Source organism: Excalfactoria chinensis, chromosome Z (assembly GCF_039878825.1).
Source record: "Excalfactoria chinensis isolate bCotChi1 chromosome Z, bCotChi1.hap2, whole genome shotgun sequence".
NCBI lineage: Eukaryota > Metazoa > Chordata > Aves > Galliformes > Phasianidae > Excalfactoria > Excalfactoria chinensis.
Window position 1 is genome coordinate 75,032,613 of NC_092857.1, and position 18,732 is coordinate 75,051,344.

The following is an 18,732-nucleotide window of genomic DNA, read 5'->3' on the forward strand; positions in this document are numbered from 1 at the left end:
ACACAGCGGCAACGATCTGGTCCTTATTTTACATCACTACATCATGCTTAATATATACAAATAAACCACAATAACTAGGAATAAACACACACACAAACCTATATATACATATATATGCACGGAATCACTGGCTGCACTCCCCCAACATCAAATTTCCTTCTGGTACACACTGAATATCCGCATTTTTCTGCATCACCCAACAAGTTCACCCAGGATGTTCCTTTGAACATCCAGTTCAGCACTGGCATTCAAGCTGCCAGAAGGAGCTGTGTTTCAGTACTGCCTACTTCAAAAGCAGACTAAACCCCTTCATATGTGGCTAAGATCTCCTTCTCAGTTGGACTGTAGCATTCTTTGAACCTCCCTGTAGGCTCAACTCCAAAATCCCAGGGGTCGGTCGGCCTTGGGTCTCTCCTGAGGCTCTTTGTCACAAACTCCAGGTGGGACCTTTCTCCCCAGCAGCAGTGTGGAGGATATTCTTTACATCCTGTCCCATCCATACTGGCTCCAGGGCCACGGCATGGGCTATCTCCTGTTTAACTTAGAATCACAGAATCACCAAGGTTGGAAAAGACATACAGTCCAACCATTCACCTGTTACCAATAGCTCCCACTAAACCATGTCCCTCAACACAACATCCAGTCATTCCTTGAACACCCCCAGGGTCAGTGACTCCACCACCTCCCTGGGCAGTCCATTCCAGTGCCAGACCACCCTTTCTGAGAAGTAATATTTCCTAACATCCTTGCTCAAAAGCCTGCTGCTGCTCATGGCCCCACGTAAAATCATTCTTTTTCCGCATAGCCTGATGAAGGGGGCTCGCAATGTGGCTGTGGTTTGGAACGTGCATCCTCCAAAAAAGCCCACTACTCCCAGAAGAGGCTGTGTCTCTTTCTTGCTAGTGGGTGGAGACAAGGCAGTGAGTTTGTCAGTTGCTTCTGCCTGGATGTAATGATGTCCATCTTTCCACTTTACACCTAGGAACTGAGTTTCCTGAGCAGGTCCCTTCACTTTGTTTCATTTAATAGCGAAACCAGCACACAGAAGGATCTGGATTATTTGCTCTCCTATCTCAAAAACTTCCCTTGCTGTGTTACGCGATGTCATCAATGTACTGTAAGTGCTCAGGAGCACCACCCTGTTCCAGTGCAGCTTGGATCAACCCATGGCAAATGGTTGGGCTGTGTTTCCACTCCTGGGGCAAACAATTCCAGGTGTACTGAATGTCTCTTCAGGTGACAGCAAACTGTGGGCTACATTCTGTGGCCAAAGGAATGGAGATGACGTTAGCAATGTCAGTGATGGCACACAATTTGGCTGCTTTTGACTCCAGTTCATATTGGAGTTCTAACATGTCTGTCACAGCAGCACTCAGATGTGACCTCATCCAGGCCATGGGTTAATCTACCGTCAGCCTCCATTCTCTACTAGCTTTACGCACTGGCCATATGGGGCTGTTAAAAGTGAGCAAATTTTGCTGATCACTCCCTGATTCTCCAGCTGATTAATCAACTCACGAATGGGAAGCAAGGAATCCCTATTGGTGTGGTACTGCCGTCTGTGCACTGACTTTGTAGCAACTGGTACCTGTTGATTTTTCACTCACAGCAGCCCCACAACAGATGAATATTCTGATAGGCCAGGCAAAACAAGCATCTGCTTAACACCCTCTGTGTCTACAGCAGCTATTCCAAAGGCCCATTGATACCCTTTGGGATCCTTGAAATATCCCCTTTGAGGTAATCAATACCAAGTATGCATGGAGCCTCTGGGCCCATCACAATAGGATGTTTTTGCCAGTCTTTACAAGTGAGGCTTATATGTCTGTGGTTCTGATGTGCTGGGCCATCAAATCCACACAGTCCAATGTACTCTATTATCCCTTTCCCCACCCTGACTGGGGGCAGGGCCCCTCTGTTTGTTACCTCTGTTGGTCTTACAGCTATCACCGTGTCCTGCAGCAAGTGGAGCAATCATCTTCTGGGGGGAGTTTGCCTTGGTGGCTGATCTGCCCTGCAATTCTTTTACCCGTGCTTGAAGTGCAGGAGTGCGTTTTTTATGCCACTTCTTCATATCTTCTCCCTGGTCATGTAGGTAACGCCACAAGGTAAAACGCGACGTAGTCTTACTGTTGTCACCTGCACGAGCAGGAGGATGTCTTCTTTTGATAGCTGAGACGTTGGATGATGCAGGTTGGGAGGAAGCCAAGTTGATTGGCCCCTCCTCAGCTACGTTTGCTGTGGCTGAAACACAAGCTCGTAGGGGGGTTAAATGTTACTCATAGTCTCAAAGTTCATTAATCAGTTCATTTATAAGGAGCCTTCTTTCCCCTCTGCCATACATTGCTGCAAATGCACTGGCATCCCTTTCTGGTGCAGTCCTTGTGAAAATGCACCACATATTTGGTGTACACCTGACTCTCAGGATCATGCTCTTGCTCTGGCTCGTCAGGAAGGAAAGTGGGGCTGTGTAACATTTCCACCACAGCGTATTCTCTCAAATAACTGATGCCTTTTTCCATATCAGTCCATTTTTTTTTCTCGGGCATCAGATTGCCTTTGACGGGGTATCTTTCTTTTCTGGCTAATAACATCTGCTTCTAGAAGGTGAAGGCCTGGTTCTGGCATGTACTAATGACCATCTCAGCAGAGACTCTTGATTTCAGTAACTCTCTCCCTCTCTGGGACAGTATTGAGTAAGGTCTGATAGGCATTAACCAGGCCCCAGATCATTTGTGCCTCCTCAGATCTGCCTGAACCGCAACATTCCTGTCTCAAATATCTGTTTAGGCTCTCGGGGTCTTTCAGGTGTTCAGGAGTAAAGTTCCACGACACCGAGGATGTCCATCTCTCTGAAGCCTCTCCCAGGCCTCTCCACACTCTGCCACTCGGTGTTCTCTGGTCTGCAGGAAGGCTTCTTCAGAGTACGATAAATACAAAGACTGAGTGAAATGATGAGTCGTGCGTTCTGGGAAATTGACAATGTTATCAGGTGAGCATTCAAAAAATGCACGAGGGAGTCAAGGGAGAGACTGGGAGGCTGCTTAAAAATCCCAAGTTCTGTAAAAATAGCAGCTCCCTCTGCATGCAGCTGTAAAAGGGAAAATGCAGCCGTTTCTTTCTCTTTACAGAAGTGAGATAGCGGTGCTCGAAGTTTACAAACATCACAGAGTATCAGCAGTCTGCCTGGACTTTCAAGGTCAGGTCTTCAGTGAGCACCTGCGAAAGGGATGAACTTTCCCAACAAAACCAACTAAGCTTCCTGAGAGCAGAGAGAGAGATTTGTTCTAAAAAGATAAAAAGCAGCTTTTGTTAAACTGCACATGGCTGGTGATTGCCCAGCTCTCTTGTTTGTCAAGTCCTCAAAGAGAGTCAGCAGCTCTTCTCAATTTAGTATCATCCACAGACTGAGTTAGTATATTTTCAAGTCCTGTATCCCAAGTCATTGATGAAAGCACTTAACAGATCTGGCACTAGAATGGAGCCCTGTGGAACCCCACTGGTGACTAGCTGCCAGCCTGATACAAGCACATTTACCCCCACTGTAGCCCCTTTGTGCCTGATCTGCCAGCCAGTTGTTAGCCCATTGCTTAATGATTTTGTCTATCTGTATGCTGGACATTTTGTCCAGAATGATAACCATTTTATTTGTTGTGTTTTTACTGTGGTATAGCAGCATTGAAGAATGAATAAAGACATAACTTTACCAGACTGAGATCATAAAAACGCTCAGTCACATTTTGTCAAAGGCTTGAGTCAGTGTCATGCATTGTAGTACGTGAACCAATGCATGTGTTTTATAACCTTTTTCAAGTCTCCCTAGTGCATAAAGCTGGACAGATGAGTTCTGCATATAATTCTGACATCTTGTATAGCTTTCTTAAGACAAAAATCCAGAAATGCCAAATGGCATTATCCATGAGTGGCTAGTATTCTTTTTAGTATTTTAATTTGAAGCTTAATAGTGCTAAATTGGAATAGAACGGGTGTGCCTCAGACTTAAATAAGGTAATTTATTGCAGGCTGTCCTTATATTACATTAACCAGTCTGCAGAGTGAACAAGTTATGTTTAAGGCCTAGTCTTTTTTCTTCATTCCTTATTTTAAGTATTGGTAATCATTTTGGACTTGCATTGGCAATTGTTTATTTATTATGTGCCACTATAGTGGTTTCATCTTTGAACTCTGGGAAGCTGCCATGCTGGAGGTAGCCAGATCTCTCTTGGAACTATGAGCCTTACAAGGTACTATAAAAGAATCAAGGCATACATTAGATTCTCTCAACTTTGCTGAATGTTTTCAGGATAGCTCTTCTGGTTGTTTGGTTGTTTTAATTTCCTTTCTGTTTTCAGCTGTTACTCTTTGACAGTGGTGTCTCTGCAACTCTTTGCTTTGGGAAGAAAAATAAAACTTGACCAAGTCACGGAACTGTCTTAAAAATCCTTGACAGTCTTAACTCAAAAAGCCACTTTTTAAGAAGGGCGCTTTTTTCTCTGTATTTAAACATGAGTCATTTAGACTTTTCTTTCTGAGTTGGCTGTGGGTTCTGTGTTCTCTCAGCTTTGGTGTTACAGAGGTTGAACAAACTTGAAAATGAGGGCTAACAGTCTCCTTACAGATTCAGATGGATCTAGATCTTTTCAAACTTTTAAAGTGTTACGTGTCAATTTTAGGGGCCAGATTGAAAGCCAGTACCTGGAACTACTTATAACATTGAGGTAAATAACATATACTTTCACTTGGAGAAAAACAAAAAAAGATCTGTTTTGTGTTCTTGACACAGTCTTGCATTTTCTCCAGGCTGAAATGATCCATATTTGTAACCTTGATGCCAAGTGAGAAAAGACCTTCTTGAAAAGTCAGACTGCCTCTGTAGGAATGTTTTGTAGCACTTCTTACCCCTTTCAGAAAGATCTTGCCTGTGTTTTCACAGCAGAGAATCAGTCTCAACTCAGGGTCACCAGTAGTTTTTAAGCTTAAATAGCTGTTCTGGTTAATGTGCTGTAGAACTTGATCATGTCAGTGAACCAGATCTGAATGTTTGAAAGATTTGCATTTTTGCTTTTGTTTTTGTTTGAAACCTTGCATTTTTGAGTGTTAATTTTAAAGGAGACTTTGAATTGCAGAGACTGTGATGGTAACTCATATAGAGCAGGACTGTTTTTCTCCACTCTAAGAGCCGAGTTATCATTTCCAGTGCATCCTAAAAACTGCAGTTATCACAAAACCTGACTTGTATAGACAACCTGGTTGTTCTCCTGTTGTTGTCTTCTCACTGTATGTCTGCATGAGCATTTTAATTCAGATCAGCAGAGGACTTCAAAACCATGCTTCAGTATGCTTGCTCCACAGGAGTAATACACACTGAACTCCTTTAGAATGAAAGCTGACTTGCAAAAACATCCCCAGTGCACTTAGTACTCCAAGGAGCCATGCTACAGCTGGCCTAAATTCTGCAGTGCATGTGATGTGGAGTAAAAAATAAAAGATGGTCCTGTTTTGAAATACTATTAGTTGTAAAGGTAGCCGTGTAACCTACCGGCATCTGTTTTTGAGAGCACTTCCCTGATTCCATGTGTAATGACACTTGGAAATCATGCACCTCAGCAATCTTTTCTGCCTCACCTGTATGTGAGTGCTTATGTGGATGCTTGAGGGCAGAGGGAGGTGGCAGTACTAATTTAGATATGAATTTCATGAAGTACAGCCAGGAGATACTTCTGTTTGCTTTGTATGCATCACACAAGTACAGACTCTGCTCCTTATTAAAACTACCTCACTTACTCAGATTTTTGCTAATACTCTTGTTTGGAAAAACATTGTGCTACTGCTACATGTTGAAATGTTTGTATGTGGATGTAGAATTTGAACTCCATGCACATGCTGAAGTGATTGATCTAGTTTTGAGGAGAGAATAGTATAATTCAATTTCAAGATTGTACTACAGATACTGTATATGTGCTTATAACACTTTCTCAGCAGCCTGTTTTTACTGCAGTGAGTGACACAAAGGACTCAATTATTTAAGCATGTCTGTAGGCCACCAGAGCTCTACATCTTCTATGGAACTTATGTGGATGTAGAAAAGTCCAATAAAGAGAAATTGTTGAAAAAGGAATTTCCAGTTGTTTTATGCAGGTGTAATGTGAAAAAACTGCTACTTAAGGGAGAACACTGAAAACTACAGATGCCTTAAAAAAATTCCCCAAAATCAAAGTTGCACTGTTTCACAAATGTGTTGCTGTTCGATTACTCCAGATGTCAGCACTGCTGTGGAGATGGGCTGGCTGTACAAACATGTCAGCAGAGCGGTGGTGCTCAGTTAACATTGATTTGCAGGCTCTGTACCCTGTGTGAAATGAATAGAGGGATCTTCTGCACATCTCCTGCCCCATCTTATTCTAAGTAAGGATAAATTAATTGTTCCTCTCACTGCAATTTGGCTTCAATTATGCGGATGTTTAAAAGCTTAGTTTTCTTTATAGTTACCGACTGGACCTGCTAGGACATATTTTGGCAGTCAGTCCTAATGGCAGAGAACCCTTCAGAATGTTTCTCATCTGTTGCTGTGTGTCTCATATTTTATTTGGCACAATTTGAGCAGTTTTAACTACAGAACTGGAACACTGAGAATCCTTTCCATTTCAGAACTGGTCCAGGGTTTTTGGATTAGATACCTCCTTTGCTTAGAAGTACCAGCTGCTCTAAACTGAGAACTTGTTTTGTGTCAAAGCAAGTTTGTATCACCCCGTATGCTGGGAATTTTGGAGCAGGTTTTCATAGTTGAAATAAGGTAATGCATCACAGATATTGGCCTCCTAATAATGGAGATCTTAAAGGGAAGATGTTCTGAAAAGTAGGTTTGGGGTTCTTTTAGATTTAGAATGCCTAAATAGGTTCCTTCTGGGTACAAAAGAGGGCAGATCCAGTCTCTTTTCAGTGGTGTCCAGTGCCACAATAAGAAGCATTATTGCAGAATGAACAAGCGTAAGTACCCCAAAGCATCTTGTTGCTTGTGGTTTGTGTTGTCATGCGGTGGTGCAATTCAGGATGTGCTTATATCACTGGCAAAAGTAAAATTGTAGCCCAACTGTGTTGTTGTCTTCTGTCCCTCATTTTGTGATTTATGCTGTCGTTATTTAGCTTACGTTTAACCTTCTCAATTGACTTTATTTGCTCTCTAAATACTTTGCTCAAGCTCTGATTATTGCTTTAAAGTAGAGATGAAAACAAGCGAGGTGCTAATCTGATGACACAGATTGCAGGTAATCCCCTGCACTGCTTTCATCTTGTGTATTAGATTCTAAAATCTGTGTGGAGAGGACCTCCAGAGGTTTGGCTCTTTAATAGTTTACCCAACTGCAAGGAAGCCAACATCTAGTGGTGTGCCAGGATAAACTTTGATGTAGTTTATATGCTTCACTGTTGCATAAATGTCAGCCTTTGCAAAGATCTTTTCTGAACTTCATACTAACCTAGTGACAAAGGCAGCAGAACTGTGCAGTAGGCTTATTTAACACAGAAGAGTTGTAGGGGATGCCTTCAGCCTAAGCCTAATCAGTGAAGAGAAATTAACTGTCTACCTCTTTTTCTTTCTTCTTCTTTTGTTTTTCAGTTGGATGCCTGACAAAAGACGTGACAGTGTTTCATTCAGCCTTTTATTTCTTGCTCTTTTTTTTTCTTCTTCTAGGGTTCGGATGTATCCCATCCCTATGATAGTGGGCACATAGCGATGACTTACACAGGTCTGTCGTGTTTGGTTATTCTTGGAGATGATTTAAGCAGAGTAAATAAAGATGCCTTATTGGCAGGACTGAGAGCTCTCCAGCTGGAGGATGGAAGGTAAAATGCATGTTTTACGACTCTTTGGAAGGCTGATATAAAACCTAGGTGTAGAGTGAGGTATGAAAAACATGATTCTTGGAAAACTGCACAGTTTTCTCTCCATTATTAGGTATTTTGGTGGAGGTCACTAAGTACACCTGATAGTGTATAAGACCAAACGGCATTTCGTGTCTAGATTAATTTTTCATACTTAACTCTATGAGACTTGCTTACTACTATGGATATTTATTACTGAAAAGTCAATTAATCATATGAATGGGGTATTTTATGCTGTATCTTTTATGTAGGTGAGGTTTGCAGTATTCATATTCTCTGTTTTGTTTTTGCACTGACGTGGAGCACTGTTAAGATTATGTTTGCTCTGCTTTGTGAAGTGGTGAACTTGATTCAGTTTTGAGAGATTCGGGATAACAATATATAGGATGAATTAGCCTAAATTTTAATTACAAATGGGGGATTGTTATATGGCTAAATTTTATTTTGAGATACATCCTTTTTACATGCACTTTGTTAATAGACCGTATATACTGCTTAATCTACGTCTGGTTGCTTTTATGTTTTGAACACTAGCAGGTGCCAATGCAGACTGAAGTAGATAGATAATGAAAACTTATTCTAGGAGAATGATCTGTTCCTGCTGAGAAATGTTGCTGAATATCATTTTTAAAAGAATAAGAAGTGTGGAATTATAGAAATGTTGTTTGTGATGGAACTGTTTTACTTCACAGCGAAACCTTTACTTCTGGAGTGGCTCTCATTTATTTACAGATTCAGCTGTATAGTTGTATGTGTGTACACGTCTCTGTTTGTTGGTCTGCCATATCCAGCAGTTTGTTCTAACACCTGGAGACACCTGTTCCATTGCTCTAAGCACTCCTGTTATAGATATTGGAGCATTTCTGTTGTTGAAGTATGTCTGAAAGGCAGAGTGATGGGTGAGGTTCTTTGCCTGTCTCTGGTGTAGAAGTGTTGGGTACGCATCAACTTCTAGTGTAGTGCACACTTTGATACCTATGAAAAACACTTTCTGTGTTCCAAAGAGAAAGGTTGTGCAAAGGCACCGAGTATGTTGCCTAGACAGAACATCAAGTAAGCTGAGTGAAGGAAAGAATTTTTCTGGGTGTTAATCTACTGTAAGTATTCTAGGGTCAGGTTTAGTTTCTTATCTTTTACTGGTAAAAGGTTTGTAACTATTACAAAGTACTCATTTAAATATATGTGTGCATTTGCTTTTCTACCTGCCCTTTGCTGAGTGTGGTTTGAAGTATTTGTATAGCCTTCAGTGCACTTGTTACCAAAGAATTGGATGAAATTATGCCACTACACTTGGACATCTTAAGAAGTGTCCTGGTTCCCCAGAACTTTGCCATATCCATAAAGCAACAGCGCTCAGCCTCATCTGAGCTGCAGAGGAGATGGCCTGACACCACTGGGGTTAGGAGAGGAGAATGTACCTCCTAAAGGGAGGCTTCTATTTGCAACAGGATGATAAGACTACAGAATTGAATCCTGGGGCCAAAGGAGGAGTGTCCTACTGCTCCTTGAAAGACAGTCTTCAGAGTCAGAAGTACCTTTATTATTATTTTAAGAGATCTGACAGCAGACTCATCAAAATATGTTTTGGTTGTTCTGGCTTCTTGCTGTGGTTTAACTCTTAAAATATCTGAACTGTCTCTTTGAGCAAAACAGGCTTGGCAGGTAGCAAATCACAGCACCCCTCTTTAAGAATCTCAGGAGGCAGAGATTATGCAGTAGATGGTGCAGGGTAGTGTTAGATGAAGCAAAACTTTTTTCAGAGATGGAAAGAACATGGCCACAAGAAACTGAAAATCGTGTTGCATGTAGCTTTCAGTATTTCTGCTAGAAATGGTGACGGAGTTACACTTATACATGCGAGGAAATCTAGTCCTGAGCCAGGGTCAGTTAAGGTCAGAAAACTCATGTAGGCTGTGAGGATTTCTAGAAAGGAAAATAATTCTGCCAAGGACAGTAAGTGTTAGGATAGAAACCTACACGTCAGTATGTGGTGTAATAGGTGAAAGAATGCTGAAGTGTTGACACACTTGGTTAAATGAAGAGCAGTGTCACTGCTGGAAGTGGAGTTATACAAGCCTTTGAATGTTAATAGTTGTCTTCCTTTTGCTCAGCTTGGCTAAAAATTCATCTTCTGAATGAAAATCAGGTCTACTTTTTTTATTATAGTTGTATGTATGCAGTAAGCAGACGTAGGTAACTGTGTTGGAAGGGAAAAACTATTCAATTCTGAAATGCTTTTTGTAGTTTCTGATGTAAAAAGCAACACAGCACTAATGAGATGAACCTTTCTTTACAGTTTCTGTGCAGTGCTAGAAGGCAGTGAGAATGACATGAGGTTTGTGTACTGTGCTTCCTGCATCTGCTACATGCTTGATAACTGGTCGGGCATGGATATGAAAAAAGCTATAGACTACATTAGAAGAAGTATGGTGAGTATTCTCAGAAGAGTTCTTTTGTACAGAATTTGGAAGTCATTAGCTCTGTTTCAATAAGCTGCTGCAGGTGTGGTTTTGTTTCACTGTCATATGTTACAACAGCCAAATAGATGGAGCAAGTGTAGTTCACAGACTTGTTTCAGTTCACGCTGGCATACATGTGAAGTGCAGCTTATTTGGGTGATGAACAGCATGGCTGTTCAGGCAAGGTGATCTCCATAAAAAGTTTTCTAATCCCTTAACTTATTTTTTTTAGCTATGTAATCTTTATCAGTTTGCTTCAGTTTTGGCTTTAATATTCAAAAGTCGGATGTGTCACCAATTAAAAAAGAATATATACTCGGATGCTGAAATTTTGAATGACTTCAGCAAGAATGGGCTCCAGTTCTTAAAGTTTCTTGTTTTACCTCAAGTTTGGTAGAGATATTGAAAGAATTTTTAAGAATGGCATTTGGGTTTTTTTTTCTTACATAATAGCATAGTCTGAAAAGGCATGTATATAAATCTGTAATATAATTTAATTGTGGTGTAATAGCTATTTGTGTAACTGTTAGAGTAGAAGTTTAGAGTGTGGAGTAAGAACTGTACTTATCTGGGTTTATGCATTTTGTGAGGGTAGTATTTTATTACGCAGCTTTCACGTTATGGTAACCTACAGCCTCCGTCTTGTTTTTTACTCCAGAGCTAAATACTTTGGAATGCATTAAGCAAACAGCCTCCTCTTACAGTCACTGTTTGTAGTATTAATTAGCTTTAGCAGTATAGTTTTGCTATTCGGGTTGCCTTTGTTCAGCAATTAGTGGGCCTCTGGGGTAAGAAAGCATATTTGGATTGCCATTGCGACAGGCACTGCAAAGAGTTTGAAGTAACTATGCTGTGTTTTAACATTCAGCTGTTGGTAGTTATTGTTTAAGATTGACTAGTTCATACTCTGGAAGGTCAAGTTGCAGTTTTGAGGCTGTCTGTCAAGTTTTAGTCCTTCTATCTCATTAAACTGGCAACAGCTACTCAAAACTAAGAAATACAGTTTTAATGTGTGCAGCTTCTGCATCTACTTCTGCTGCTTCTGTCCTCCCCAAGGGGATCTTTTACAATGGATCTGCAAAAGAATTCTTAGGTTAAACCTAAAGGATGCTAAATGTTCTTCAGCTATGACTGTAGGAATCAGCAGTGCTCCGTCAAGGTGTTCTGCATCTCCTGGCCTCTGCTGAACGTTTTGAAGAAAACATGAGAAATCTGTAGTTGGAACTTGACCAAAAAAACAAGTTACCCCTTTTAATCAGAAGATGAACCGATCGTTAATTGGCCAATAGGAGAGGTCTAATTTAACTTTGAAAGTTGAGGCATTGAACTGTTTTTGAATGCTGCTCACAGTCTGATGATGCTTTTGCTAGTAAACTGAGGAACTGCAACATCCTTAAAAGTAATTTGTCTCTAAAGTAACTGCTTCATTATAATCTTTTCTTCAGTCTTATGATAACGGCCTGGCGCAAGGAGCAGGACTGGAATCTCATGGTAAGAATGTCAAAATGTTTTACACCTCTTTTTAAAACTGGAATTGAGAATTCCTGTAAGAAATTCAGGTTATGTCATGCCTTTATTTCCTTTCTCCTTTTGAAGAAGTGGAATGAAGAGGAGCAAATAAAACACATGCCTCAGAATGCTGTCCTTCTTCCCTTAGTTTCTGCTCACTCTCAGACCAGATGGGCTCTTCCTACACCAGCTTCATTATTTTTCACCTGAAGAACCTTGAAAGATGTTGCCCGTTATTTCTCTTGTCTTGCTGACAGAGCAAACCTTTTCTGCATGTACTGTTGTGACTCAGTGGATTTACCAGCCAGAGATTTTATGCATTGCATTTGATAATCTCCAGTTTCAGCAGCTATTAGTAAAACCCAGAAACATTTCCTGTGACAGATTGTGGCCCCGAGCCTTGAAGTGACATTTAAAACAGATGGTAGCTGTGAAGATAGGAATTTCCAAGAGACTGATATTTTTAAGCGGAGTAGTTTTCTGTGCGATGAAGTAGTTACCTCTTCCTGATAAATGACCTTATGTGATATTAAGTCTATCCAGTGTTTCTAGATCTGCCCCTGGAACTGAACTTTTGCAGCATTCAAACAGTGTTCTTCATGCAGAAAGGATAAACCTGAAAAACTGAAGTTATTCCCCTAGCTGTTGAACTGAATTCCAGTAGAATTTAGTGCTAGTATTGCTTCAGTTACTGTGCTCCGTCATCAGGATGAAAGTAACTGTGGAGTAGCTGGGACTTTCTGACACCAAAGCAATGTAAGCAACATCGGGCCCCAAATCTTACATCAACAGTTTGTGTGTGTTGTTTCCCAGGCTGTAATTTTGTCATTACAGATAACAGACTCAGAGGACTGTGATACACAACATGAGTTTCCTTTCTAATTTCTTGCTTTCTGATTCCTTAGAAACATAGCTTGTATTGGTTACCACCGTGAGATTCCATCAGTCTTTTCATTGTACTAACAGTGGGGTTTTTTGTTGTTGCTGTTTTTTCAATATATATGGGGCTTTCTGCTCGTCATCAGACAGTTCTGTTTTTCTTCTCTTAGGGATTGTATCTGACACTGCTTTTGGCATCTCTGCTTCAGTCTGATTGCTAACTTCCCAATAGCTTTTCTTCTGTAAGTTTAATGTGAAAAAAAATGTTTTCTGTTGCATTACCATTTACTTGTTTTGAACTGCCGTGTAATGCGAATTGCACAGCACTGAGAGTCCCTCCAGCTTTAAGAAAATGGATTCAGGCTTATGTGAGCAGTATTTTTTTTTTCCATGGCGTTTCTTTCTCCTTCAGTATGTATGATGAACTGAAGTGTTTTTATTTGTTTAGGTTTTAGACTTCCATGTGCTTCTAGACTTTCATTCTCTCATACTTTCAGAATCCATTGATTTAATTTTTACTACTGGTTGTAGCTCTGCAAGTTCTAATTACTGCTTAGTTCTGATCGAGATTACACAGGCTTCTGTGAAAGTTTCTATATCTAAACACTGCAACAACTGTTTCTTCACAGGTGGCTCTACATTTTGTGGTATTGCATCACTGTGCTTGATGGGTAAACTGGAGGAAGTTTTTTCAGAAAAAGAACTAAGTAGAATAGGAAGGTGGTGTGTAATGAGACAACAGAATGGCTACCACGGACGACCCAACAAACCTGTAGACACTTGCTATTCCTTTTGGGTGGGAGCAACACTGAAGGTAGTGTACAAAACAAATAAAGGGTAATTATGAAATTGTTCTGATTTCATAGAATAATTAAGGTTGGAAAAGACTTCCGAGATCATGAAGTCCAACCATCAGCCCATAACCTCCATACCCACTGAACCATGTCCCTAAGTGCCACATCTACGTGTTCTTCAAATGCCTCAAGGAATGGTAACTCCACTCCTTCCCTGAGCAGCCTGTTCCAATACTCTTTCTTTCTGCCAAACTGTGGAGGGATGGGGTCAGGAAGACCAAGGCCCAGCTAGAGCTGGACTTGGGAAGGAGAGCAATGAAGAGCAAGAGAGGTTTCTATAGGTACGTCAAGCAGAAAGGTGAAGTCCAAGAAGCCATATTGCCAGTAGAGAGCAATAGGCAGGCTGGTAACAACAGACAAGGAGAAGGCTGATGTACTCAACAACTTTTCTGCTTCAGTCTCTGTCGGCAGCTACTCTTCACACACCCCTTGAGCAGGCAGTTTGGAAGGGGAGCAATGGGGAGCGATGTGTTTTGGAAGCAAAAATCAGGTTCATGACCACCTGAGGAACCTGAACATTGAAAAGCCTGTGTGTCCCAACAAGATGCATCTCAGAATCCTGATGTGGTCATCAAGCCACTCTTAATGATATTTGAAAAGTCACAGCAGTCAGGAGAAGTACGTGGTAACTGGAAAAAAGGTACAGGTGCCTTTTCATCCCCATGATGGAGAGGATGCCATCTAGAAAGATCTAGATGAGGTCGAGCAGAGAGCCCAGGAGAACATTATGAGGTTCAACAAAGCCAAATGCAACATCTTGCACTTGGTTTTAGACAACAGCTACTGTCAGTACAAGCTTGGAGACTATAAAGGATAGTCTTCCAAAAAGGACTTGGGGATACTGGTGGATGGGAAGCTGGACATGCGCAGCACTGTGCCCTCACAGCCCAGAAAGCCAACTATATCCTGGGCTGCATCAAAAGAAGCATGGCCAGCAGGGTAAGGGCGGTGATTCTGCCCCTTTGTTCTGCATCCAGATATGGAATCCTCAGTACAGCAGAGACATGGACCTATTAGAGCATGTCCAGAGAAGGGCCACAAAAATGATCCAAGGGTTGGAACACCTCCCCTAAGAGGACAGACTGAAAGAGCTGGGGCTGTGCAGGATAGGGAAGAGAAGGCTCTGAGGTGACACGAAAGTGGCCTTCCAGTATCTTAAGGGGGGGGCTGTAAGAAAGAAGGGGACAGACTCTTTAGCAGGGTCTGTTGTGATAAGACAGGGAGAAACTATTTCAAACTAAAAGAAGGAGATAAAAGATTGGATGTAAGGAAAAAAAAATAATAATTATTTTACAACAGTGGTAGCACTGGAACAGGTTTCCCAGAGATGTGGTGGATGCCACATCCTTGGAAAGATTCAGGGTAGGGCTGGATGGAGCAACCTGGTCTTTGATCGTTGGAGGGGAGTTGGACTAGATGACTTTTAAAGGTCCTTTCCAACTCAGACAATTCTGTGATGGTTCTGTGATGCTGTTGGCCTTCTTGGCCGCGTAGGCACACTGCTGGCTCATGTTCTGCCAGCTGTTGACAAGCATCTCAAGTTCCTTATCCTTAAACATGATGTAATTTCTTTGCGATGACGAGTTTCATTTTTGGCATGAGAACATAAATGCACATAGATCTGTAAAGATCTTTCATCTTGCAAACAGGCTTACCAAGTAAATGCTGTGTTGCCCTACATATCTCCTTAAATAGGCAGAGTATTTTAATATGAATAATAGTCTAAGGTTTGGTATCTCGCTGTCTAACTTCGTTTCAGCTTTTGAACTTATTCCAATACACAAACTTTGAGAAAAACAGAAACTACATCCTCTCAACTCAAGATCGCCTTGTTGGTGGATTTGCCAAGTGGCCAGATAGCCATCCAGGTAAATCTGATGATGAAACCGTGATGAGCGTGTTTAAAGCTGAAAGTGCGTTCCAGCAGTCAGACATCGCAGGGGTGTAAGGGAAGATTTTTTTTCTCTGATTTTTGTTATTTATTTACTTATCAGTGGCATGTTTTGTACTACTGAATTTAAAAGCGATAGGATTTTTTCCAGGGAAAGAAGTGTGTTTCCTGTGAGATTCCTGCATTGGGCAGATGGTGTCATAAGTCTGTGTTGGAAGAAGGAATAAAATGTTTGTGCATCTCTAGTCTAATTCAAATGGGTATAAATGCAGCATTGCAGAATTTGTTCCTATGTATCTGTAATTTCACTGTCTCATACACATGCACAGCCAGGACAGCTAACCACAGCTGATTTAAAAGATATCTGCTTACCCAATTTCAAGTGCTAGAACACATAGCTGAAACATTTGATTTTAATTTTACTATTTCAGACTTAGGTGTAAATTGTGTCTAGATTTAATTAACTTTTACATTAGTGCATGTAATGCTGCATGATGCCGGGCAGTTGTGCAGCAACTCTTGTGCATCACAGTTGTTTTCTGTAAACAATAAACAGTTTAAAGGAACTGGAAGCCTGTGTGAATTAGAATTTTTGCAGGAGAAGGATGAAATGATTTAACATTGTTCAAACAAGAGAGCAGAAAGATGAAAATGAGTGCATAACTTGCTGGAGTAATGAAGTAAAGCACTGAGGTTTGCTCTGTAGAAGTATTGATTTGACTGACACTACACTCTGTTGTTACACAGTGTAGTAACTGCAGCTGAGCAGCTGCAAAGTTTCCTGATGTTTTCTTTACTTGCGAGTTGCTTGTGAAACAGAGCACTTAGACTGAATGTATTTCAGCCTTGAAAAGCATTGATCCTTTATAGCTTGAAACAGATGAGTACACAGGCTTCAGACACAGACTTGGTAGGACTAACAAGTATTAAGTTGTTAGGGATTTGCACAACTGTTGGACTTTGTGATTAAACCCACCGAACAGCCACATGCAGCTGTTAGCTTTGTACGTGGTTTTTAGTGCAACTGTCCGCAGGGGTTAATATTCTGCACCTCCTGAAGCCACGGAAGCCTTAGAGATTGTATGGCATGATTTCATGCTGGAGGGTTGGAGCAGAAATTGTTTCTTACGTCAGATCTCACCTGTAGAACGCAGCATCTGTATGTTTTCCTTGTCTGTGATTGTTCAGGGGTGTTGAATTCCAGGAACACTTGACCGCTACAACCAGAAAGGCACGTGATTTTATACTTCGTTTTCTGTCCTGCTTTCAGATGCTTTGCATGCCTACTTTGGGATCTGTGGCTTGTCGTTAATTGGAGAAGCTGGTATCTGTAAAGTTCACCCTGCCCTGAATGTAAGCACAAGAACCTCCGAGCGCCTTCACCACCTTCACCAGATGTGGAAAACAAGGACTCTAAGCAGTGTTCAGATGACACGCACATCGCTACGCGACTGATTTAGACTCAGATTTAGTTCTGGTAGCATAATTGTAGCCCAAGGTTAAAAGCCATGTATAACCAATGTGCTCTTTTAAGTGCTGGAGTCATGCAATCAGGTCCGTGTTGCTGGCATCGCTTTGATAAGGGAATTGCCTTCAGTGGGTTATTCTGCATTGTAGGGGGGGGGGGGGAAAAGGAGATATTTTGATGATGTTGGAGTTTGTCACTGCAGACTTTAAGAGGCTCTTCAAATGGCTTTATGTCTAAGAAATTCCTTGAGGCAATTAGGATTCACTTTTATTTTGTTTTTTAAAACTTGTGCATACTGTGTCCAAATATATAATAGAAAGTATTTCAGAATCTGTTTACATATCATACAGTATAGCACAAAACCTTGGGGATCTTTTTGATTTCAGCGTCTTACATATTTTTGGGTAGAGAATCTCCCATATTAAATCTCAGTTAAAAGTTACCTTTTACTGTCTACTTTCAGATTCCATAAACTTTGTTAAAAAAATAAAATAAAATAAAAAATAAAAATCAAATAAATGCAAATAAAATTATTTTATTCAATATTCTGGACTTTTACGGTTGCGTGGCCTTACTAAATGAGTTTTACAGTTCTCCTGAGTGCCTGCTGCATGGATGTGATGGGTTGTTAGCCCGAATGCCTTCATTTGAAATGCTGCCTTCATGGGATATTTATCAGAGCACGGTGTATCGATACATGGCAAGAGCTGTAGCTGCTGAGGTTTTTGTCCACCTGGTCTCTACTCATCCAATTCATTTCTGAATGTATTAAATGTCAAGGCCCTGTTGCCTTGTGAAGCAAGAAAATCTGCAGCGTGCAGAGCCTTGTGTTTTGGCAGCTGTTGTGTGTATGCCCATGAAGGTGGCTTCCTTGTGAACTCTTAGCAGCAGTGATAACCAGAGTCTGGGTGCTGAGGACTGGGACTCTGCTTGGGTAAAGCAACAGTGAGCTAACAGTGCCAGGGTTGAAATACCCTTGTAAGACAGCCTGGAGGCCTTCAAGCACCTACTTCTGCAAGGGCCATTGCTGAGTGTCCATCAGATCTCTCCCTTTTGCTACAGCATGTGTTACACAGGCTCTGACCTGTGAGGGAGTATCCTTATCATTTCACAAGGAATCCACAACAGCACAACTTGAAAGGAAAACGCCTTGAAGACAAGGCACATCTGTTACTGTTTGTTACCTCAGTGCTAGTGGGAATGGTAGTTACACTGTCTGGAAAGCTAAATATGCTAAAATGCCATTGAAATTTGCTACTTCGGGGTAATTTGGAGATTTTCCTAAGCAAAGAGCTGTATTTGTTTGGTGTTAATCTGTCCGTGAGACTTCATTTAGCAGCCAGCTTTGAATTATGACCATAGCTTAGAAAAACAGGCTCCTTTACAAAATCATGTTTTAATTTTGAAGCCTGCCTTTGTACTGCTTACTATTCCATTATCATAAAGCCTCCTTTACCTTCAGCCTCATCGTGGAGGAGCATCACACTGAGAGGCATCTGTATAATAAACCTGCTGCCCAGCGAAGGTACGTGGTTTTCACCAGGGGTGTTGTTTTATATTGGGTAGGGCTAGCAGAACAACGCATGGACACGCAGCTTATGCTGCCTTGGGGCGGTCTGTCAGATCCTACAGAACCCTCCTAGCCTGTATTTTTACTGAAGAAAGTTCTTTTGTTCTAATTAATCACTCTTTGTTTCTTCCCTTCAGTCTGTAAACTCATGTGAAGGAAGTGTTTAGCTGGTAGGACTGTTCAGCTGCAAGGCTTTCCAGCCAGCCACTGAGTTTTCCTGA

At 41.2% G+C, this 18,732-nt stretch overlaps 1 protein-coding gene across 1 annotated transcript in view; it reads left to right on the top strand.

Annotated features, from left to right (window-relative positions):
- Positions 1–17,064, top strand: part of PGGT1B (protein geranylgeranyltransferase type I subunit beta) — a 31,776-nt gene extending 14,712 nt beyond the window's left edge. The window contains 7 exon segments of the mRNA XM_072359831.1: positions 7,691–7,842; positions 10,178–10,310; positions 11,786–11,831; positions 13,358–13,542; positions 15,342–15,450; positions 16,744–16,875; positions 16,878–17,064. Coding sequence (XP_072215932.1) covers positions 7,691–7,842; positions 10,178–10,310; positions 11,786–11,831; positions 13,358–13,542; positions 15,342–15,450; positions 16,744–16,875; positions 16,878–16,933 — 813 coding nt within the window. The 3' untranslated portion in view covers positions 16,934–17,064.
- Positions 17,065–18,732: the final 1,668 nt, after the last annotated feature.